At 45.1% G+C, this 25,068-nt stretch overlaps 1 protein-coding gene across 1 annotated transcript; it reads left to right on the top strand.

Annotated features, from left to right (window-relative positions):
* midn (midnolin) lies at nucleotides 1-23,919 on the top strand. Its single transcript, XM_017701383.2, has 8 exons — nucleotides 1-292; nucleotides 2,764-2,992; nucleotides 4,351-4,438; nucleotides 4,530-4,592; nucleotides 10,839-11,321; nucleotides 11,433-11,553; nucleotides 12,092-12,406; nucleotides 20,561-23,919. The coding sequence occupies exons 1-8, from the start codon at nucleotides 220-222 to the stop codon at nucleotides 20,821-20,823; spliced, it is 1,635 nt and encodes a 544-aa protein (XP_017556872.1). The 5' UTR covers nucleotides 1-219; the 3' UTR covers nucleotides 20,824-23,919.
* Nucleotides 23,920-25,068: the final 1,149 nt, after the last annotated feature.

Below are 25,068 nucleotides of genomic sequence, written 5' to 3'. Positions count from 1 at the left end.
AATACACTCGTCTGTTAAGTCAGAGCGAGCCAAGCGAGCAGGCTGGAAACGAGCCGGAATACCGGCGTTCATACGGGCTGATATAAGAGGGAGAGCTGCTCAACCACGTCGGCACCGTGAAGCTGATTTATAACGCTGCAGCCATTTGTGGATATAGTGGATATAGGCTGCTGTCTTGGATCCGTGCGAGTTACAGTTTAGCAGATTTCTACTCAATACATGCCAAAACTGGGGAATCTTGAGGATTGTGAAACTTTGTCGCGGAACTTTGAGGTTTTCGCCACTATAATTGGTAAGTTTGACTGTCAGTGCTACACGTAAGTGATTGGAAAAGTGCTTAAATCCAAACGTGGATGAAAAAAAAATCGAAATAAAAAGGCTTCACCTGCTTTAGTGTGACCGGGCTATTAACAGGCTGTATCGCACCCAGCTGAGGTTAACGAGCTCACACACACACACGCGCGCGCGCGCAGTTGAATTTCTCAGCAAAAACATACTTTATGTTTCATACCTGTCTAACTTCTTCACGGGTCCATTCTCAGAAACCCCCCTCATGTAACTGTAACCGCCGAATAAAGAGACTTTCTAAAGCTGTAGCCTCCAAATAGTGCCGTCTGTCCTACAACTCTATCCTAATTTCAGGGAATAGCCTTACAGAGTGGAGGTGATCCAGATCGTGTGTATCATGCTGTGACTTCCCAGCATCCCCAGCCTTTCTGGACACTGTGGCGTAAACGCGCTTATTTAAATATGACGAAAGATAAGACACCCGCTGGTCGCAGTTTCCTGTTGGACTGAGCATCCAACATGGGGTTGAGCGATGGACTGACCGCTGAGAAACATGGGGGCTATAAACTGGGTTTATTTTAGGATTAGAGTCTTATACCTTCTGTGGCCGCTGGTAGGCGATCGAGTACCTGTTCTGCTTTCGTGAAACCCGCGATACGAACTGCTTTTTGTCCACAAGGTAATCGGACTCAAAGCCCGGCTTCATCGCAGCGTTCAGTTAGTGCCGTTTCTCGACTTAATGTAGCCTACATTTACACGGTGTATCCTGTATCGCTTTCTTTAGCGCCCTGTCTCATTTAAGTAGCCTATTTGGTGCGCACGGGCATCTTACAGGATTCATGTCCTGCACACTTGATATTTCGGTTCATTAAGGGGTCTTTAGTGAAGGGAATAGTTGTTTTGTTTTGTTTTTTTTTTGCATTGTGAGTTCTATGTAGAACCATATCGTGTTTAAATGGTTCTTTGCCTGGTGAAATGGCTCTTCAGATTGGTGGAGAATGTGTTCTGTATAGCACCAAAAAGCTATCTTTGCTAACCTTGTAACCATAGCAGAACCCTTTTTGGTGCTATATAGAACACGTTCTCGTTCTCCATCGATCTGAAGAACCGTGTCTCCATGCAAAGACCAATTCAGTCATGAAATCTGTGGAGAACTCATGGTTCTGAATAGAACACTTGCCTTTACAAAAGAACCCTTTTTAAGGGTGCGCTTGGTTTGACTATATGGTGGCCAAGTCCGTATCAGGCCAGCGCTGGACTAAGGACACTTGGCAGGCGACACTGTTCAGTGACGTGAGGGTGAAATTTTGCTGCCCTCGTTTCAGTGACGAATGCTGAAAATGCCCTTTACACTGACCTGTTTGAACCGCTAGCGTGATTCCTGCCATCTCTGCAGCCCAACTGTAACTACAGAGGGCTCTACTCATTGTGCTCGGTGTATCCTACACTGGCATTGTGTCTGTTTAACTGCGGTCAGGTTTACGAGATCTTCAAAAAAAAACTTGTTCGGCTACGTAGGCTTCAGTTATAGCACGATGCCTATATAAAATATATATATATATATATATATATATATATATATATATATATATATATATATATTTTATATAGGCATCGTTTTATATATATATATAAAATATATAAATATAAATATATAAAATATATAAAATACTGAATGTAACAGAACAGAAACAATCGAGCTTGTGCTGGGTTCCCTTTTGTTATGGTAGCAGTTTGCATTATGAATGGTGTAGCAGTGAAGGGCGGAGCTTGGCTGTTTCCAAGCCGCTCAAGCCCCGCCCATTCAGACGCGATTCGTCCTCAATGAGGATAAAAGACGTAGTTCAGAGGGAGGTGTCAGAGGGAGGGGGGGTTGTAGGCGGGGCAGGTCCTCCACGTGGGAGTCCACGTCCCGCTCCGATTGGCTTGGGGTAATGACGTCTTCGCCCCGGCTTTCTTCGATTGGCCGGCGGCGCGGGAGGGCGTGGGTGGAATCGTAACACGGTGGCAGCGAGGTGCGCTGTGAAGTGGGGGAGGGAAAAGCTCATTTTGATGCCGTTTCGGCGGAGCTCGGCTTGCGGGAGGTGCTCAGGCTGTGTCTGCAGCTGCCTGTACGGTCTATCGAACCCGAGTCCGGAGCGCGCAATGAACGGTTTGTTTCGCGCGACGTGCGCGCACTCGTCGTGTTTATAGGCGAACAGAAAGAAAGGGGGGGGAGAAAAGCCAGACAGCGGTGAAGTAATCCGGATCGTTCTCCGTGGACATCGACGCGCTCGTAGAACGGGAATAGGTGCTTCTGAGGAATACTGTTGCCTTTTATCCGCGTGCTGGAACGGCAAAAGGAGCCATAACGGTGTCGTCAGACAAGCAACGGGACCGGCAGCCTTTTTTGGAGGGACACTGAGCCTGATCTCTCTCTTCTCTCTCTCTCCTCTCTCTCTCTCTTTCGTCTTGCCACCCTCCCGTTACGCGCAGGCTACCGAATGGAGCAGCAGCCGAGCGCACGGAGCTGCGCGAGCCGTGGAGCTCCGTCTTGCGAGGCCGTCCCGGGCGAGCCGCCCATCAGTTTGCACATTCAGTCCACGACAGGCACGCGCTTCGAGCTGTCCCTTCCGGCCGAGGAGACGGTGGAAGGACTGAAGAGGAGACTGTCTCAGAGACTGAAGGTGCCCAAAGAGAGACTTGCTCTGCTGCACAAAGAGACGTGAGTATTCATTCCCTGAGTTGTGTATGTATATAAGCACGAGACTGCGTTCCTTTCTTCTTTTTCTTTTTCTTTTTTTTTTGTTCCATGTCTTGCGGTTTTTAAAGGTAAATAGGTCACATGTGATTTAACACGGGAGCCTTGTAGCTTATAGTAAGTGGCTTACAGTGCTCGCTATGGTGGTCCTGTTTAGCCTTTATGTGGTTCATGCACTGGATTGAGACTTTGAGACTATCTCAGTATAGTTGCATGTCTCTTATAGCCCAAAAGCACTCCTTAAAAGTGGTCATCGGACTTCATGTGGTTTTGCTGAGTGAGTTAGGTTGCTCTTTGTGCCCAATGGGCTGAAATCCCACTCACTGTGGTGAAATTTTAAATGAAAGCAATTGCATTTATCATCCACTTGCATATACTGTGGTGTATTCTTTTGCACTGGACCTAGAATTTAGGCCCAAGAATGGGTATTCATTATTGCATACTGCATAGTGCCCTGCTTCGGCTTCATGGATCTCTCAGTTAGACTAAGTGTGGCTTAGCAGATGTCATTTTAAAGTGGAAGACAGGAAAATAAAGGTGTCCCTATGGAGGCTCACAGTGATGCGCTAGAATATTCCTCCCTAATGTTGAAAAGGGGGCAATGTTCGTTTCAGCGAGCTCTTCTGCCTGTCTAACAATAGCACAAAGGTGGTAGGACTGGGAGGAGAGCGAGAGAGCGCCTCTTTGTCACTTGCAAATGATCCCTAACAGTTGCCTTGTTTTTGCCTTGAATCAGGCCAATGTAACGACCTCTGCAAGTAACCACCAAATTACATCATCCTGTAAAACCAAGGGCTCCTGCTTAATGTCTTCTTCTTGGTTTAGGTGCCTCCAGGCAGCGTGCTGAGTCCCTTTGTTCAGCAGGAGGTGACATTTAGCCCTAGCACATGTCTGTATGTGTACATCAGCAGTTTGGGGGTTGACTTGCTGCATTGCCTAATAATAGAGGATACATTAAAAGCCTTAGCCTTGTTTTTGACATGTTTTCCATAGTTGCAATAAGTCCAAGGTTGCTTTTGCTGTGTTTGACAACTTAATCAAAAAAAAAAGCAGTTTAAATGTGAGGTACTGCTGCATTTATGTTTCATAATCATAAAGTATGGTGACAGAAACTGTGTCTGGCGGCAGAATGAATACATTTGCATGGCCAAGTTGCTGATAAGCCGCCAGTCATAGTTTGATAGCGCTATCTGTCAGCAAGTACAATGTTTACAGTATATCATGTGCACGCATGATTGTCACGTAATAACATAAAATTTATTCAACCGTTTTGAATTTGAAGCCTCTCCGAATGCTTATTTGAGTTTCCATCGTCTCTGCAGGCGCCTGAGTTCAGGGAAACTTCAGGATTTGGGCATTACAGACGGGAGCAAGTTGACTCTCGTCCCGACGGTTGAAGCAGGTCTAATGGTAATTATTGCACTGACTTCATGCAACAGACACTGGCACAATCTTAAAGCATGTCCAGAGAAACCGACTCTCAATTCTCTTTCCCTTTAAGTCTCAAGCATCAAGACCCGAGCAGTCAGTGATGCAGGCCTTGGAGAGTCTGACGGAAACGCAGGTAAGAAGTCATGCATGTACTAAAGATAAGGCAGCTTGAATAGATGGATCTATGTGTGTAGCTAAACCTCAACACACTTAGTATGCATATTTTAAGAAACACCCTCCAGTTTCCTGGCAACATCTCTGAGCTGAGACAAGCTAGGGCAAGCTCCACGTAGCACCCACTTCAATAAGACCCCAGTCCTCTTTGAAGGCAACCATATGCTCCCAGAGTCGGGTTGCTGTGAAATTCAACCAGCAAGTTCACTTTTATTAACTGCTTCATTATTATTAATGATACTGCTTTTCTGATTTGCTCTTTTATAGTTGAGATCTGTATTGTGCTTTGGTGTTATCTGGACAGTATTTTGGCTTTGGAAGCAGACAGTATTATTGACTTCCCATGATGTAAATAAAATGAGATGGAACTTAATGCCTGCTTCTTGTTGCCTGTTCTCACTTAACTCAGTCACTCTCCAGCAGGTGTATATGCACTGGACGTCTTTGCTTTTTATGTATGTAAGTGAGAGAAAAAAAGAGACTCTAGTGATGACAGAGCAGTAACGTTGTGTATGAGCGAGAGGAGGAGGGAGGTTTTGTGTGTGTACTGGGGGTTGGCTGGGGAGTGCACCATTCTTCTCATGCTGCACGCCTTCTCACAGCAGCTGCAGTGTCGGCTGTTTCCTAAAGAAAAGCTTTTCATATGGCTCTGAATGCATCCCTTCTCCGACCCATGGCTTCTTCCAGCGAACTGCTAGCCGGAAACATGTCATAATGACATGTTGTTTCATTTATTATTTGTTGTGATGTATTTCAGTTGCAATTTCCTTAGGACTACCTTTACGATATGCTGTGTCAGTTCAGTTCTTAGCACATACTAGTTATTTTAAGACCGAATGGCTATAAATAGAGGGCTATGAGTAGCTTTTGACAAAAAATGACTCTTGACTGAGCTCAGCGTTCAGTTCCGAGATGAGCGTTGGGTCAAACCCACCCACCCAATTATGTGGTTGATTTGTGTGTGTACGTGTGTGTGTGTGTGTCACGGAGAGCAAGCAGATCAGGTTGGTGTGCTTGGAACCACACTTATAGAGTTACAGTAGATAAGGCCTCCTTTCAGCAGTGTCAGGATTCCAAGGTCTTCAGCCACGGAGCGCTCGGGTAGCTTCCTGAGAAAGATCTATCTTAGACTTCCATGTAATGAGATGGAGAGCGTTTGATGGAAAAGGACGACTGGCAATTATTGGGATAGTATTTTCCCTTGTTACTGCAACTCTGTAATTTGAGGCTGCTGTGGTTTTACATGTCTTAGTGACGTCTCATGTTTTTTTTTTTTCCTCCCATCGTTGTTAAATAGGAATCTGAACCAAGGCATGTAGCACAACAGGATTCAAACTAGTGTTGTTCATCCTTCCCCTCTGCAAGTTGGGTATCAATTTAAATGACCTCGCAGCCCATAGATATCAGCAGATAAATAAGGAGATCTAAAAGCAAGCGCATAACAGTTTTAACATCGTCTCAATGACCCTTCTCTAGAAATAATGATCAGTGTCACATTCCCCCAAGCTGGAGAGTTCCCTAATTGGCAATGACTGTGCTAACCTGCCTCTGGAAGCAGATACATCACTCTTTCTGTCATCTGGGAATATGTTTGTCTCTCAAAACTGCTGCATCTTCTCAGTCTTCCACTCAATCCACTCAGTTTTCTCAGTCATATAATCCTGTTATAACTCCCCACCTGCATGAGTGGCAACCACCGCACCTCTTCAGAGCGTGTCCACACTGAGCCAGGGTTTGTCATTGTGTCTGAAAACGGACAGATGCGAAAGTGGGATCTAACAATGTAGGACGAGTCACCTCCCCGTCACCCTTCTCATAATTCCCACCCCCTCTCTGGCTGAGACTTGAGAGGGAAGGCAGGGGGAGGGGTTGGATGGGATAGATATTGTCAGCAAAGCGCAGGCTGAGAGCTGCCCTTTCTGATGCCCCCACTTGGGTTCTCATGGACAGTATATGAGATTACCAGTCAGGCCAGTGATGACTCAGAACGCTGTATATCGGCAGGAGATAAAAATAGGGAGGAAGACACAAAAGGTTCCAGTGACGTGGCCCCTGCTGGACAATGATGACTTGTACAGCAATTAAAATGAAATGAATGTCATCAGAAATCAGAACGTAACGCAAATCATAACATTTGTGTTATATGATCAGCTGCTGCAAAGGATGGCGTGGTTAACAGGAAGAGAGATTTGTTTGCGTTCTCCTGATCAAGAAATTGAGATAAGGGGTGTGTACCAGTGCGTTTGCACATTGCAAGCGTTTATTCTAAAAAAATAAAACCTATAGGTTAGACTGCCAACCACTCTGTTTCGTGACTGGCATGTCTCCCTCTCCTTTTCAGCCACCGTAACTGAAGGATGTGTTTTCGTGGCCAGGCTTATTTGCAGATAAGGTTGGAGCAGTCTCAAAATATTGACTTATAACAAAACCACTGCTTTGCTGTCCAAGGAGAGGTTTTCTCTCCCAATAGCTTGTTAGCATTTGAACTAGCAATGGCATGGCATATAAATGCATGTAAATATATCTATGACATACAGCTGTGCTTCATTATTATGGACTATTATGCCTATTAGAGCCAGTTCAGGCTTAGTAAAAAGGTGCTGAGCCTTCACAGTTCATGTTTCTGATCACACAGAAGGTAGAACATGAGAGAGGGAGGGAGGGAGGACTCAGCAGGAGTTGAGAGCAAAGTCTAAGTGGATTGCTTCTTTGTAGCCCTTGAAACACCTCAAAGCGATTTGATTGTTTGGTTCAGATCTGATGTAGAAAAGAAGGTTTTGTTTTTGACAGAAGCTTTAGCAGGCAGCCCATCAGGCATGCCACTCTGGATTTGGAAATCAATCAGCTGATCAAATCCAGCCATCACCCGCTGGACCTTCCCCATTCCTAACCATCTCTGTCTCTGCTAGATCTTGAGTAGGTCAGCGTCCCTTCAGTGAAATTCTTGAAGATGGTGTTCTTTTCAAGATTCGAAGAAAGACGCAAGCCATTGATTATTTTACAAGGGCTTTTTATTGCATCCTGACCCGCTGAGCCTCTCTCTGGAGACTATATCAATAGACTCCTTAAGCATTCGAAACCTGCAAGCCAATGTTGGAGGTTAATAAGGCAGTTTTGAAATTTCTACTCTGCTCTAGTCTTAAGACTCAATGACGAGGACTTTCTGTTTATTTGAAAGGGTTAGTTGTCTGATTTGACTGCTTCAGCCACTCCATTAGGATAGAAGCCATTGGACAGTGGACGAATGTTACTATTTTGTTGTTCCAAGCTCCAGCTCTTGGCCTAGTGTGCCGCAAGAAGAAAAGGCTGCAAATGAGTTCCTTGAACCGCAGGGACCCTGATCCATACACACTGTTAGCCTCTGAGTTTGGGGGTGGGGGTGGGGATGAGAAGCCAGAGGCATACTCTAACTGAATATTTCATCACCATCCAGCAGCATCTCCACTCTGCTGCTACCCCCGCCCCTTCTCCCGCAACTGAGCACCACCCCCTGCCTGCCCCCCATCTTCCCTTCTCTCTCCTTCACTCGCTCTTCACTGCATAGCAACCACAGCCCACTGCAGAGCACAATGCCACTGTAACAAAACGAGACAGACAGTACGACAAGTAAGGAGAGGTTAGCTGTAGGTGCTTGGAGGGTAAGGATAGTCCAAGCAGGCACTTGTTCACTTATGGAACCGTAGTACTTGGACTTCTAGAAACTGCCTCGTGTCACAACACTGTCTAGCTTTAGTCCAGCCTTTTGGCCTTTTGGAGAGCGAGGGTGGAAGATACAGGTTGGGGCCCTTTTTGAAGGTCAGATGAGTTCAAAAACATTTTCATGCCGTCGTTTTAGAAAGCTCCATCAGAGCACGATCTGTCATCTGTGGCCAGAGCACCGAAGTCAATGGCCTTTAGAACAAAGAGAAGTGTTTGAACAGAGCTGTGGCGGTCGCTTTCGAGTGCCTGACCCATTTCAGGTGCTGCAGGTCGTCGCTCTAGACGCTACAGGCGAACAAGGGCATATATATATGAAATCCGACTGATATATATATATATATATTATATATATATATATATATATATATATATATATATATATATATATATTTAAATCCGGCTGACTATAACTTAAACCTCTTTGGCATTTCTAGCCACAGGTCACATGTGTTTTCCTCTTCTTTTTTACTGAAAGGAAGAATGCTGAGGTCTAGTAGCTGACTAAGATCATTCTTGGACAGCTACTGCGTGTTCTCCATGATGGATTTCAAATTTATTTTGGTTGGTTTCTATTTTCCATCCATTGGTGAAGACCCTACATTTGAATAAAATCTGTGGTCTTCTGATGGCTGTAATATCAGGAAAGTCAAGAGAAGGCCGTTAAAGAATAAACTCATTGCCCTGCAGTGGTCATTTGTTTTTTTTTGTTTTTTTTTGGTTGTTTTTTTTTTATATAAGAGAAGTATGTGGTGGGCGATGTATTGATAGTCTGAATCTGAGTCAAGCGGCGGACTGCTGTGGGGAATGTCTCTGCCGCCTGCAGACTGCAGATTGTCCTCGCCTCTCAGGGCCACTTTTACTGGTTGGTTGGGGTTAGCACACTCTCTCATTATGTGGGTAGTGTCTGGGCCTTGCGAATGAGTCAGTGTGACTCTTTGGCTTGGGGGGGACTGATCTGTGAGGCTAATGCGGGGTCTGCTGTGCCCACTCGTCAACTCAGTCCCAAAGCATGGTGTTCCTTGGGGGCTTTGCGCCAGTGCCACACGTTCTGATGCGGAGGCTTTGACTCTCGCCTCAGAAAAGGTTATTCGCATAGCTGTTGCAGGGACTGCTCTCCTGTGCCTGAACTGTGTAGGCTGATGCAAATCAGTATTACAGTTTACCTGACAGCTGTCAATCAGTGCAGGGATCCTCTCTGCCCACCATGTGGGGTGACTCATTAATGACCTTTGCATGGAGTTTCCCACAGACCCATTTCCTATAGAGTCTCGTGTTCAAAACATAAGCTTTATGTCAAAATATGTGGATGAAGTTTTGATTGATGTGAAGACATTATCAATTACTGAACAACCATGATGAAAATGCAAGGAGAGCCTCTGTCTTAATTCCTGGCACCTGTGGTAAAGTTCACTTGGCTGGAATTGTTGGTGGAAAAATAGAACAGCTAAAGAAATGAGAGAGGGGCATAATAGAGGAAAGACTCTATTGAAGCATAAGGTTAATAGCAGTTGAGCTGGTACAAGCCAACTGCAAAATCAAATGGTTCTCTTGGAGAAGCTGCCTTATACAGTTTGTGCATATGACCCCTCTGCATAAACTGTGCTCTCTCTTGATATAAACAACACTGCAGTTTGTTTAAATTTGGATAAAAAATTCTAGAACCTCTGTAGTATTGTATTTGGTATGGTCCTTTGTGGTGGCTCTGTATCTTACATTAAGTAGATTTCTCAGTAGGTTTGAATGCTCTGGAGCCACTATTCCACAATGAAGGAACCCTTCAGCACTGGTTAGCCACCTCTTTACAAAAGCAGGGAGGTTAAATGTTACTCATTGGTTCTATAAAGAGCTACACATGGTGTTCATCATTTTGAAACATCTATCTTGCTATAGTAGTTAGAGGTAACTTTTCAGCTCACCTAAGCAGATCAGAAAAGTAAGAATAAGGGTTCTTTGCCAAGACTGTCCATTTAAGGTGTCTCTGTCCTCCTACCAAACCAGTAAGTGGCAGCTGTTACAAAGAAAGCCTGGGGCAGAGACGGGACAAGAGGGAAGTTGTTATGAGTGTGCTTGGGGAGCCAAGTCAAGACAAGCCCTGTGTGCTTCTCTTCCTGATTTGTAGGGGTCAGAGCCCCCTTGCTTGGCTCTGCTTCCCATTCTGGGCACTCCTAAAATGGGCAAGCCTTCCAGATCCGTCCCAGCCCCTCAAACAATCGGCTATTATGCGGCTGCAAGGCGAGTGGGTCTGCATCCTGTTTCTATGGTGGATTTTTCAGGCATGAGGCCAGACAGAAGTTAGCCCTTTGTGGGTGTATTGAATGGTAGAGTTCAGGGCTGGGGGAGTGTTTGTGTGTGACTGTGTGTGCTCTTTTGCATAATCGTGCTTATTCCTACAACGGCATTCACAATCTTTGCATTCATTCAGTTATTTTGACAGATCTGTTCAGACTGAGTACTGTGCATCAGGGAGATTCCTAAATCCTCCCTTTCCCTCTCTTCCTGCTCTTAGGTCAGTGATTTCCTGTCTGGCCGCTCTCCTTTGACCCTAGCCCTTCGAGTAGGCGATCACATGATGTTTGTCCAGCTGCAGTTGGCAGCACAGCACTCTGGCAGCCAGCAGTTGCAGCACCAGCACCTCATTTCACGTGGGACCTCAGAAGGCACGACGGGACACTCAGCGGGGGCCATGGGTTCTGCTGCTCGAGTCTTGCACAGCCCCCATCCACATCCACACCTGCACCCACACCCACACCCACATCAACATGGTCACCCCCACCATCGGCACACAACGCTCCCACCTAGCCCTGCAGCCTTTACTCCCTCCCCTTCTGGCCACTCTGTGCCCCTCATGTACCCCACCTCAGCCTCCAGACACTGCAGTACCCCGCCCTGTCCTTCACCTCTACCGGATGGCCTCCTCCGCTCCCAGCAGCCCCCATCAGCCTGCCCAAGCTCCCCGAGCAGCCCCAGCCCTGCTGCCCCCTGTCCAGAGGTAAGGCTCAATCCTTTCTGTCCAAATCCCGCAAGATTATTATGGATCATAGGATTAAATAGACTGTGAGATAGAGACAGGCTTTTTACCATCTGCCGATGTCCTCCACAGGCAAACTGCACTGCTAAGACTGCCAGCAACTGTAATGCCCCCTCGCGCTCCCGTAAACCAGGTGCTATCATCGAAAGCTTTGTCAACCACGCTCCGGGAGTTTTCTCTGGAACATTTTCAGGTATTCCGAACTGCTAGAGTTTCTGAGCAAATTACCTTTTCTTTCTGTGTTGGAAAGGAGCAGTATGATGAAGGCCTAAACCCAGTTCCATTTCTTTTTGTTACTGACTTCCTCTCCACCCTTCTTAACTTTCTATCTGCGTCATACAGACATAATAGTGCTCACTTGCTGAAAAAAGTGGGGGGGGTGATACGCCAAATGGAATAACCCACTTTAACGCTTGCATACACAGACTGTCACCCTTTGTTTACATGTTCGGTAGCTAACCAAACTAAACTTGATAATAGCCATGACACTGCTATCAGGGTAAGGTAATATAACATTGGTTAATGTTAGTGTTTAGTGTCAAGAGATTTCTTCTTCATGCAAGTCAAATCAAAGGTTGAAAGGCTGACTGTAGAAACATCTTTCAGGTTCGTATAGGTTCAGAAATCTCTTTGAGATGTAGATGGGGAAGTCTACATAGTGCCTTGTGTTCAACATCAGAATGCGGGACAGGTTGTGACTTTTTGTGTCTGTGCCTTTTCTCTTCCTTCAGGCACTTTGCATCCGAACTGTCAAGACAGCAGTGGGCGCCCACGACGGGATATCAGCACCATCCTGCAGATCCTGAATGATCTCCTGAGTGCTACCCGCCACTACCAAGGCATGCCCGCATCCCTCACGCAGCTCCGCTACCAGACACAGTGCGGCAGTTCAGGCTCTCCAGCACCCTCACCCCCGCCTTCCCCTCCAGCAACGTCTGAACTCGCCAGCATCTCCTCTGAAGCTACCTCCATGCCCTTGGTGAACCAACCCACCCTCCACCCGCTGGTCCAATGCCAGAGCCAGGTCCGAATGTGCAAGCCTCTTGGTGAGTAAAATATGTTTATTAGCATTTTTTGGGAAGTTATTCTGTCGGCGGGCATTTCAATGTGCTGAAAAGAGGTCCATTTGAGTGTGTGTGTGTGTGTGTGTGTGTGTGTGTGTGTGTGAGTGAGGAAATGAAATATGGACCTACAAATGGGCCCTTAGGGTGAGGGTAAAGACACTATTTGATAGAACAGCTTATGTCTGGTGTTTGTGATGCTGTAGAAGGTAAAGGAGAAGTACAGTGAAGTGAATAGATGGTGCTATCTTGGGATTCCAATACCTTCCTTGGCAGACTTGTTCTGTTAGGCTTCAGTGGCTGCGTTCTGGCAGCAGCAGCAGGTCTGGCTTTGTTTCTGTGCTGATGGTGTCAGCTTTCCTCTAGGAGAAAATGAATGGGGGGGGGGTGGCGAGGCGAACTAGATAGTCAGCTAAGATCTTTCACAGGCGTGTGGCAGGTTCCCTGCTTTGTCTCCAGAAACTGAATTACCTTTCTCCAGCGTATGAGGGGAAGAGAACACAGCTGCTGCCGTGCATTCGGATAATGAAACAATGCTGTATATTTACAGCTGAAAGCATAGCTGATTTCATTAACACTGAAAATATGAAAAGTGAAAGAACCCCTCTGATTATTTGAACAATACAATGATTTTTGATCTGTTTTGCAGGGGGGTGGGGAATCCTCCATGCTTTTGTGATGGTGCATAGTTGATCTGTGTGCTCTGTGCACTCACCCCCTGCTTCTATCATCAGCCTTTGTTCCACTCCCACATTTCCAGTCAATGGACCATCCTACTGTTTCCACTCTGGCTGGCCAGCGCTCAGGCTCCATCTGTAAAAGCCATCCAGGCACCACGAGCCAGGCCTCCTCAATGACGCCTTGTTTTCCTTTCGGTCTTTAAATAGAGAGATTTATACAAGAAACATGAGCTTGAAGAGAATGCTCATTGTGTTTGGAGGGCTGCAGGAAAGGGAAAAAAACCATACCAAGAGTCCATTCATAAAAAATTGGTGTTTATAGCTGGCCACTGATTAATTGGTGCTTCCTTTTGAAAGTGGGGGGAGGGTAGTTCAGCAGGTAGTTGCTTCTTTTTTAGGCTGTTTGTTGGGGATATGGGCAGCAGGTGACCAAAAAGCCAACTCGGGCTTTGAGAGGCTTTATTTTCTTAGCATCTGGTGACTAAATTGATTTATGACAGTTATAGTTTTCACAGAAATCTGCTTCTGTTGGACTACAGGAATAGCTTGGGAGACAGACATCTAAGCATGTTCCATAGCTTCTGGGTAAGCCCGGCTCCTGGAAGTGTCACATACTTGCGCTGTCTCCATGAGGCCGCCACTTCTTCGTCTATCTCTAGTATGTGTAAGTTTATGTGAATGAAGAAAGCAACTGATCCCCACGTCCCCACCCCCTACCAAACCCATGATTTGATCAGACTTTTAGCTTTGACTGGCTGTGGCCTCTGTGAGTAAGGAGGCCAGGGAGGGGTAAGACTAGACTAGATTATGAGCCTCAGGAGGGGGAAGGTCACCTATGGAGAGGGTTTGGCGACTGGCAGCAAAAGTGCTGTGCTCAGTGGGGTCTCGGCACTCCCTGCCCAGTGCAGGCCTGCCCTTTTATTTGACCAGAGTGAGTAAATAGCTCAGCAGAACACCAGCCTGCTCCATTGCAGTACCACAGAGATGAAGGGAGGGATTGAGGGAAAGAAAGGAAAAATGGTGAAAGAAATAAAGAAAGAACAAGATCCTGAAGGCTAAAAGATTAACTAGAGCTTTTAGTCCTTGTGTCCTTTGGCTGCAGAGCTCAAGAGAATGACTAAAGGGGGACCAAACTTGAGTCTTAAACATGGCTGGGGGGGTTGGTGGGGGGGCAGGTGGTAGGGGAAGGAATGCCCTCCTCCTTCTTCTCCCCTCATTATCTGTCAGGTCAGGTTAGTTTGGTGTAGGCTCGCGAACAGAGAGCCTGGGTGGAATGGTGTTTCAGACGAGAGAGAGAGAAAAGGGGGGGACTGGGGTGGGGACTGCTCAAATTCCTCAAGTCACTCCTTTAATCCACCCAAAAGCAAATGCTCCCAGCTCCTGTGTACATTCTGCGGAACGTGAAATGTCAAAATCTCGGCTCTCTTTGTCCTTGGCTGCCCCTCGTTTAAACAGTACCATTGGTTTCTTTCCTGGAGCCCCAGCTTGCCACTTTTTGCAAATCTCTTTGTGCTTGAGTGCCCCAGGCCTCTCTCCCTGTCGCTATGGAGCTCTGACCTGCCCATGCCTGGCCACAGTTCAATAATTCATTCCCTGGTGCAGCTATGCCATCAGTGTGTGTGTGTGTGTGTGTGAAGCCCCCCAGGCCGCCTGTTGGCTGCTGCGGGGCCGTAACTGAACCTGCCTCCCTTCCTGTTGGGCAGGGCTGTATAGAACCCCCTATCTGATGTTCTTTATTGCTCCCAGTATGCAAATAACAGTTATTTGAGATGCAGGCTCCCTGTGGGGTCAATCATGGCATCACATCCAAGAGGGGCTGGAGATGGCGGGGCTGGTAAAAGCTCCCCTGGTTTAAAGCTCCAGATGGCTGAGCACAATGCCTGTCCTGTGCCGTGTAGCAGCTCTGAGCTTGCCTTTCCCCCCGAGGCAGAGCTGGCTTCTCTTCCAGCTCTCTAGGAACATGCTGCAGCTGGATCATGGCATAGTAGCATGCTTTGATTTGAGAGCACAGCTGGGCATGTCCATTAATGTGTGGAAAGTCTGTAGGACTTTTTATTTATCTGTGCATTAAAGTAGCCTTGTTCATGTTGGCTTGCCATGGTCCTTACTGTAGTCTGTACGATCAGTAGGGTTTGGTGAAAAGCTGTAGACATAGTTTCTGACTTTCTGTATAGCAGCGATACGCTGCTGCAAAATCTCCCTTTGATAAGAGTGCTGTAACATCTCGACTCAAAGATCACAGAACTTTTTTGGGGGGAAAACAAACAAACAAGCAAGTCAAAGACAACTGTTAATTAAGCTAATCTTTAATGGATCAATGGAGGGGAGCTCACTGGTGCTGCTCAGCTGTTGTAGTGTGGGCTGCTTGACTGGGCTGAGATCACTGCTTACCCTCAAGTCTTCTGTAACTGACCCAATGCCTATAGCTGGGCCAACTGCTTTATTGATTGCTTGAAAGTCCTCTCTCTCTGTCTCTCTCTCTCTCTCTCGGTCTCTCTCTCTGTGTCTCTCACTCACTTTCACCTTCCCTACCCACCCCCACTCTCTCGTGTCTCCCTTCCATTTTCTTCCCTCACGTGGCGATCAGCACAAGGGCCTGGTGTAAATCCTTCTCCTTCAATGCAGCAATCAATAAATTCTCATGCATCAGCCTCTTTACCCAGATGCACAAGGCGAGCTAGAGTCTGTCCCCATTTCGAAACAGGGTTCTGCCATAAGAAAAAAGCCAAGCGGTGTCTTTTGTTAGAGAGCTACTTTAAGATTCCAGAGGGATTTCCAGTGTAATCTTTTCCAGCCTCTTGTTCTCCAGACTTGTTCTCTTTTGCCTTTTTTTTATGTCCCTCTGAGGCCCCTGTCGCAACGCTGTTCTGGGGGAGGGGCGTGGGTGGTAGCAGGGGTAGGAATGGGGGTTGGAGAGGAAGGCCAGGTGTATATGTCATGTGCAGACTGAACAGCTGAACGGCTCCTCCCCCGCTTGCACGTGGCTTTGGGCACCAGCTTTGGGGTCTGCATTAGCGCTTAGTGCTCTGGGTTTGGCTCGTTTGCATTGCATGTAACTGAGGACACTGCAGCATACAGCTCACGCGGAGACAATGCAGCGTTGGTGTAGGGACTTAGCTGGGGTGGAGGAGGCTAGCGAGGGGGGAAAGGGAAGGGTGCAGAGAGGAAGGGAGGGGACGAGGAGGGGGAGGCATTCTCTTCTCTCGAGTTTTCGTCCCTCTTGTTGGTGACCTGAACCGCGTTCACTCATGATTTGCCCCTGGCAAAAATCACTCTGTTCCTGTCCTGCCCTCAAGCATGTGTGTGTCCTGAGTCTTTGCAAAAGGCAAGAGGTCTTTAAAAAAAAAAAGAAAAGCAGAAAGGGAAAGCCAGCATTCTTACAGCTCGCTCTTGCTTTTGTTCACGATGTATCCCCGCTTCCCCTTCGCCCAGCCCCCACGCTTGCTGCCTGGCCTTTCTCCCCAAGGCTCTCTCTCTCTCGCTCTCTCGCTCTCTCGCGCTCTCTCGCGCTCTCTCGCGCTCTCTCTCTCTCTCTCTCTCTCTCTCTCTCTCTCTCTCTGTCTCTGTCTGTCTCTCTTGCGCTCTCTCTCTCTCTTGCGCTCTCGCTCTCTCTCTCTCTCTTGCGCTCTCTCTCTCTCTCTCTCTCTCTCTGTCTCTGTCTGTCTCTCTCGCTCTCTGTCTGTCTCTCTCGCTCTCTCTCTCTCTCTCTCTCTCTCTCTCTCTCTCTCTCTCTCTCTCTGTCTGTCTCTCTTGCTCTCTCTTTCTCTCTCTCTCTGTCTGTCTCTCTCGCTCTCTCTTTCTCTCGCTCTCTCTCTCTCTCGCGCTCTCTCTCTTGTTCTCTCTCGCTCTTTCTATACCCTTATGTCAGTTCAGGCAGTGCTAAAAGAAGGCTGCAGGCTAGGCCAACTCAACCACAGATAATAGCCCCTGCTGCCATAAACAGAGACTGGCGTCCTCCCTTTGGGCCACAGTGTTCTGCACACAGGCTCACTAATGATGTTAGCAAGCAAGAGAACATGCAGGTTAAGTCCTGTCCTCATTTCCCCAAAGCAAGAGCTGTATACTCCTTCCATCCACTGCGGGTGGCAGAGTTTCAAGATGTAGACAAAACTAAACTAAAAAAATACCATAACATTGTTGCCTATTAATATCGCAGTATACCGTAATGTTGCCAATATCCTGAACCAATATATCATGCAGCCCTGTCAGGGACTGCCAGTCCATTTGGGAGGGCATCCCTGTCTCTAGTATCCATGTGTGGGAAAGGACACCGTCCAGAGCTGCAAATTCTCACAAAGAAGAAAAAAGCACGCAGTGAAACAAAAAAAAGGCTTGGCTCGGTAGGAAGGGGTCTCCCTGAGATTCTTTGAGCCTATTATGAGTGCGGTACAATACCACTGCAATGGCATGCCGTGCTCCGTGCTCCTAATGAGCTTCTCTGGCCTTTTCTTTTTCCTTTTTTTTTCTTTTTTTTTTTTTCTTCAGCTTTGTCCCTTGGAGCACATCAGCTTGCATGCAAAGTATGTGCATTTATTTCCTCCCCTTGCTTCTTGCAGTTATCACGATGAGGCAAGCCTGACATGCTCAAGGGTGAGGGTGACTGCCCTACATTTGCGCCTGCAGCAGCAGCACTGGGACTACTGGGGAGGACACGTGAAGGAGAGAGCCAGAGCCAGGGAACAAATAGAAGCGCTGCTTATTTGCTCTGCTCTTAGAAAAGGGGGAAGTTGGTGGTAGCTCATGCGAGGGGGTACGGGGGGGTTAGCGGAGCAGAACAAAGGCCCAGTGCATCTCAACGTGGGCCGCAAACTACTTTCGGCCATATTGCTCATGTATGTACGCAGGCAGAATGAAGTGAGGTACTCGTGCGCTACCTGGCACCCTCTTTTGTTTGTGCTCATGCCACATATGGTACGTTTTAGTTGGAAGGAGAAGCGAAGCGAAAATGCAGTGAAGCCTTTATTTATATGGCCTGTCCTCTCGACTGAACAGCTGATGGGGGAGCAATAGCAGTAGACGGGGCGGCATGCAGAAGTTATTTTCTGCATTTTTTAAAAATATTTTTTACATGGAAGAATCATACCCCTGAAGAAACTAATTAAGTACAAAGGAAAACTAAATCTACACAATCTCCTGTTTTCAGGAAGGGTAGGAGATTGATTTGGGTTCTGCCGCACATATCTGATCCCCACCCTTAGAATCTGTCCAGCAGGGGTAGAATGCCATAACATGGATCTTCCTATACTTTACCTCTCTTCCCCTCTTAAAGCAGACGTAGCGGGGGCGGTGGGGGGGTGTGTGTGGGGGGGGGTGTGTGTGCTATGGGGCTCTCTTTAATCTTGGTGGGGTTGGGGGGGTTGGGGGGGGGGGCGGTTGGGTGGGTGATTACTCTTTCAATGAGCTTAGGCCAGGAAGAGGGAGAGAGGGAGGTGGGGGGTTGAAGCCTGGCTTGCTTCGCTTACAATTTCCATTCGCTTGCATTTTCTATTGAAAGCCAATAGCCGTGTCCTCGCCTGGAGATGGATTGCCGCACTAGAGCTAAGGTTTAATCAATAGGTCTTTTTAATTTGCCATCGATCCATGTTAAAAGCTACTGCTGCTGCTGCTGCTGCTGGTGGTGTGTGTGTGAGGCAGACTGCATCCAATGAAAGATGGTCCATGCTTTGGATTATTGACATTCTACCCCTTTTATTTCATTATTTAATTCTGGGATAGATCCTAATGGAGCTAGCTAATAGATTGTGGTTGCTTTTTTCCCCTCACTTCCATCCTTTTGAATATATTTATAAATGAAATTAAGGTTGGGCGGAATAGTGCGGTCTGATGCTCAGGGAAGAGAAAACCCTGGAGGGTTTTTTCTCCGTTTTCCAATAGGCACATCAACAGCTTAAAAAATGCATTTAGTATTGCAGCAGTGATGGGAAGTGATAAGCATTGGAAGATCTTTTGAAAGAAACCTCGATATAGCTCTGTGGTGGCACCTGGGTAGTTGTCTCCTAGAACCTCCTTGGAAATCTCAAGGTCACATCCGCCAGGACATTTTGATCAGCCTATTCTCCAATAAGCATTGTTAGAAAGGACATTGGGGGGGCCACAGCGTGAAACGCTTTATGCCGATACTAGATACTGCAAGCACGTGTAACTGTATGTGTCTGCAGAGAGAAAGACAGAGAGCGAGAGAGAGAGCCTCTGGAACAGATCACAGCTTGTCTCTTTAAAGCATATCAGCATCACGGCTCAAGCTCTGGTGTATTTATTCTGAGCCGTCACCTTAGCTAGCAGTGCACAGGCTCAGCGGAGACATGCTGAAGCTTCACTTCCCAAACACTGCGGCTCTGTCTCAAATCGAGGACTTTCATAAAGCACTAGCCACCGTTAGCAAGTTGCACATTCACATTGGGAAATGATAAGAGGTTTAGTGCGCTGTTCGTTCAAGGTGATGCGCTTGAACTGCTGGAAAAATGAAGTGCGGAATATTGCACACTGTTTGCACTTAGTGGTTGCAGGCTGTCATATGTAGAGGAAGGGGAGGGGCCATGAGAGGAAACTGCAGGGTGGCTGACACACCAAGTGAGGCTGCCAACGCAAATTTGGAGTGATAAGTTTAGAATTAAGTTAAAAATAAGTGGCCATTTGTCTTGAGGCTGTTCAGGTGGGATCTGATACTTTGAGGTCACCAACCCTGGTGGAGATCAACCTTCTGGCAGGTTTCGCTTTCAACCTAAATCTAACAAGGTAGTAATTAGATGAATTGGGTTAGGTCGAGTAGGATGGAGCTAAAACCTGCAGAATGGCTATCCAGGAGCAAGGCTGGTGACCACTGGTGTAGAGCCATAAAAATATTGCATAGTGCCCAAATTGATGCAGTTGTGCTCAGAGTTGCTGTTTATCACTGTTTCCTTTCCTCTGTCCTGATATATGTAATTTGTTTTCTCCAGTCTAACAATAAATAAGCTAATTAAAAGCCCTTAAACTCAAATGTAGGTGGGCAACACGTTCCACATAACTCAAATGTTAAATAACAACATACGATAATTCATAGTACTTACCTGAAGGATCATTCTGTAGTGTGTAAACATTCACTGCCCCGTCCATATATGGGAAAATAAATGGCAAACACAGCATGTGTTGAATTTATTGCTTCACAAAAACCAATATATTTATGCACATCCACCTTTTCAATCTATATTAGCTTTGCCCATTTACACTGAAGGAGTGTTTCAGATCGTACTGCTTTTTAAATGAGGCACCATAAATGACAACAAATCAGAACAGAGCTCGTTTACATATATGAGCCTTGAAGGCATAGCAAAAATAGTCTGGGTGTTTCAGGTCCAGAATTGTTCTCGCGTTCCCACATTTTGGTCCACCTCATAGAGCTTCAGATGGCGTTTTTGGTGCATGACAGTTATTTGTGCAGACCATATCTTTAATTCCACCTCTTCTTTCCTCTTTCCAGGTGACCGGCTACGGCAGACGGAGAACCGGGCCACGCGCTGTAAGGTGGAGCGTCTGCAGCTGCTCATGCAGCAGAAGCGTCTGCGCAGGAAGGCCCGGAGGGACTCCCGAGCCCCTTACCCCTGGCTGCCCAACCGCAAGGCTGGCCGCAGCAACAGCAACAGCAGCATGTCCAGCGAGGGCTCCCTGGACCTGGACTTTGACGACTCGGTGTGGAAGCCTGACGTCAAGGCCGACTTGAAGTCGGAGTTCATCATGGCCTAAAATGGAAGCGGAGGGCTTGTCGTCTCGATTGAGGAGGGAGACGGGCCGACAGAGTTTAGGGTGTTGTGTACAGGAAGGGGAGCCGTGTGAAACTTCAGCCTGGTGACGACTGAGAAAAATTCAAAGCATTGTATGCTTCCCTTCAACCACAGACTCGTTTCACAAAGGAAGTTAAACTGACATTTTACCGTAATGTCCCTGTCAGTGTATGATTAAGGAGATGGACCGAATTTCAGGTTGATAACACGGTGGACTTGGATTAGACTAATGACCGTGGACGACGCAGATGCACACTGTCACAAGAAGAAAATAACGCAAGAAATGAGCATAGCAGACTTTAATGGTGTTGGGTTTTTTCTTTTTTCTTTTTTTTTTTTCCCTTTTCCTTCCCCAACGAGAACACGGGGCAAACGCAGCTACCACGAATCCAGAGAATTCATTGGTCTTGCTGCCACCCAATTTCTTTTTTTCTTTCCCGCAGGGGCATTTAAAACAATTTTAGGAGCCATGAAGCAGATCTCAAACGGGGGGGTTATTTCTTTATTTAATTTTTTTTTTGTTTATGCTTTTTATTACTCTTAATCAGTTTACTATTTTTGAAAAAAAAAAAAAAAAAAGAAAAATATGTAGCATTACCCACTTAGCATTCAGGTTTTTGATCTTACGGACGAGGAGGTTTTATTTGCACATATCTTTTGATTTACAAAGCTAAGAAATGGTACAATGCATGTTCAACAACACAAATGCTTCTTCAATGCAGCTCGGTGTAGTGACAGAGGTTTAAAGTTGGATTTATTCTCAGAAAACGGAAATAAAAAAAACACCAAAAACAAGAAACAAAATATGATGAACTGTAAAGTCAGTCAGTTTATATACATATAAATATATATATATATATATAAATATAAATATATACATATATATTTTCCTTTTTAACATGATACTTTAAAAAAATAGTTACTGAATATGGCTTGGGTGAAGCCCTGAAATAAATTGTGTAAGTCGTATATCTAAATAAACACAGTTCCTTTCCGTATGTCCTCATACCTGTGAAGAAGAAGGTACATTTTAGCATAGAGTCCATTAAAATAGCTCATTCTGGCAAGGCTTTTATTCGTTTCTCCGAAACAATCAGGAAGATACTGATTAACAAACTTTTGGACCCCATCCTTCCCCATGATAACTACCCTGTCTTGTCTACGTGATTCTAGTCTCGAGCAAATCTTTGGCAAATTGTTCTTAAATTGCCCTTATTTAGGCCCCTCAGCCTGTCTGTTAGATCAAGAACGAGAACAATAGGCCTGCAGCCGCCATCTTCACCTACTCGATAGTGCCTCCCTGGTAGATGCACTAACATCCAATTAGGCCTTCCACAGACCCGACAGTTCTGCTGCTAAATGGGACTTTACTTTGCATGTAAATGTGTGAATTAGCCTCACCTTTTTGTAGGAGGAAAAAACAACAGAACGTGAGGAATCGGTGCTTAAAAGAAAAAAAACCTGCATGCATTTATGAGAAAAAAAAGAAGAGTTGCTCAGCTGACTGGGATTTCCTAATTAAAGATGACGTTACATATCAGTGGTGAAAGGAAACATGTGGCAGGCCTTTTTTTTTTTTTTTTTTTTCTTCTATCGTTTTTTTACACAGTGTTCATGGATCATTCCTGGACTGTGACGAGCTTAGAGCAACTGAACTTTTTCTGCACCCAGCAAAAAGGGGTCCACAGAGCTAAACAGCATGCCCCACGATGGACCAGTGTCTGTCCCTACTGACTTAAAACTGTACTCAAGAATTTGTGTAAAAAAACTATTGATTGAACATGATTGCACTCACTGAGTTTGCAATGAGATTACTTGCCTAAAGGGGAACCTCTTTTTTTTTTTTCTTTTCTTTTTCTTTTCAAGTGGCCTTAACTTTCACAATGAGACACTTGGGGACTGGGGGACTAGATAGGAATGTTCCATTTTTTTTGCTATTGTCAATATTCTTGATTTTTATTTATTTTTTTTTTTGCCAAAACATCATTTTCTCCAATTATTTGGGCAACTCTTTGCATTTCTTGAAGGTGGAGGCTCTAATATGTCAAGGCTTCTGTGCCTTAAAAAATTGCCCTTCAATGAGCGAGGAAAAAAAAAAAGGCAGAACAATTGTGTTTTTCAGTCTTAGCAGGTTCTTCAGCATCATACGAGCTCTGGTAGAAGAATAATAATATTATTAATAATAATAATAATAATAATATATATTTTTTGCAAGTGTTCAGCACTACCTGGATATAGAGGAATGGCTTCAGGTCTCCATACTTTGTTGTAAAATCCTTTAAACCCTAATCTGTCCTATCGCCAAGAAGCTGAAAAGCAACAAATTTACAAATCAATTGTAAAGAAATAAATAAAATAAATACAAAAAAATCACGAGGAAGGTTCCACTGTAGTGCTACAGCTAAAAAGTGCCCTGACTCTGAGCGTCCTTTAAGGACAGGTAACTACATGCACTTCCTCCCCTCCTTGGATAAAAGATCTCAAAGGACAAACCCCTCCCCTCATCTCCACCCTGACCCCCACCCAAACATTTTTTAATTTCCATATATGTATGAAATATACTCTGTGTGTGCCTCACCTATATGTGAAATGAGAAAAAAAGAAGAAAAAAAAAAAAAAAAAGAGTTGAGAGCTGGATGTTTTAAGGGGTGGGGTGGGGCAGGGGGGCGTTTACAATACAGTTTGTTGAAGTTCACATCATTTGAGTTGCCTGTTCTTTCTTGTAGCCAACAATTAAAGATAATAACAAGAGTCAAAAATACAATGTTCTAGCTATAGACCGGTGTAGCACATGTGTGACTGTATTAATTTATAAAAAACCAAAATGGTAACTGTGAATTATGTATTTCTTTGTGCATTTTTTTTTTTAAAAGAGGGAGAAGGCGAAAAAGGGGCATGGCTATGTCCCCCCCCCCACCCCCCATTTTTGTTTTTGTGGAATATAATGGAAATAACCAAGTTAAAAAAAAAAACAAAAAAAAAATACAAAAAAAAAACAAAAGAAAATATCTAAATATATTTTTTTCTTAAGCAATACATTTCAGTGTGACTTGTGATAGGACATTTTCTTTTTTAGGTAATAAATTGGAAGAAAACAGCTTTATTGTCTGCGTCATTTATTATGATATAACCCCAACCCGGGGCTTCGTGCTGGCATTGCAGGGGGCTAATGAAACTGCAGAGGGTTAATGAACTCGTGATGGAAATGATGTCACTGTCAAATGAAACTACATTTGAAAGATATTTGTTTTACGAGCAAAAAATCTGAATTTAACACTTTATTTGACCTCATATTTACGAGAAGTATAATATTTCCATTCATTAATGATCTATCCATTATTAATCCTATCGTGATTAAATATTGTAATACATGCAGCATTTGAATGCAGATTACAGTTAACAACTTTAAGACTAAAACATCTTAGTCATCTTGAGTGTGTGATGTGTTCGGAGCATCTTTCTAATCAAAGTATGAAGGTAGTTTTCTCATAAATACATTTGGAAACTCAACATGCAAACCTGGCTGCGCAAAACTGTAATTAAACGAACATGGTTTCATTTAAATGGAAATTGCCCCAATTTTTCAATATTTCTACACCATCTGTTATGATGTAAACAAAGTCAGAGAAGTTTACTGTGAAATGATCTGTTCTAGATAAACTTACCAGGTCAGTGGTGAACGTCTGAAGAGTTTGGTGATGTTTTGTTTTGTTTGTTTTTACGCAAAATGCTTATGAATGTGATGCAGGACGCCTTAGTTTTCAAAAGGATTTGGCCTAAAAACACATTTTGTAAAATGCCTTCATGGTGGCATTGGAATGTTTCTCTAAAATGAACCACTTCACATCAAACCACTCGGAATGACTTGGTTTACACCTTAATGACAGAATTAAATAGATATTTTGAAAAATCTGTGGACATTCCCATTTACTGTTAGTCTAGGGGTTCAGCTGGCACAGACATTGGAATTAGAATAGGAATGTTTAGATGTTAAGACAGAAAAATCTGTAAGCGACATGACCTGCATAAAAGAATCCTGCATAAGCAGATAAGAGAGATATATGGCACTTGTTTAGACTTTAGTAATCATAGTGGGATCCTTTTAGTACTATATACAGCTATTTTAGAAGGAAAAGCAGAAACAACAGATTTTCCATTATAGATAAGAACTGTTCCACAGTTCATATAAGATGATCCTTGATGGTCC

The sequence above is a fragment of the Pygocentrus nattereri genome, chromosome 15, assembly GCF_015220715.1.
Source record: "Pygocentrus nattereri isolate fPygNat1 chromosome 15, fPygNat1.pri, whole genome shotgun sequence".
In the NCBI taxonomy this organism is placed as follows: domain Eukaryota; kingdom Metazoa; phylum Chordata; class Actinopteri; order Characiformes; family Serrasalmidae; genus Pygocentrus; species Pygocentrus nattereri.
This window is presented reverse-complemented; position numbering and strand designations above follow the sequence as displayed.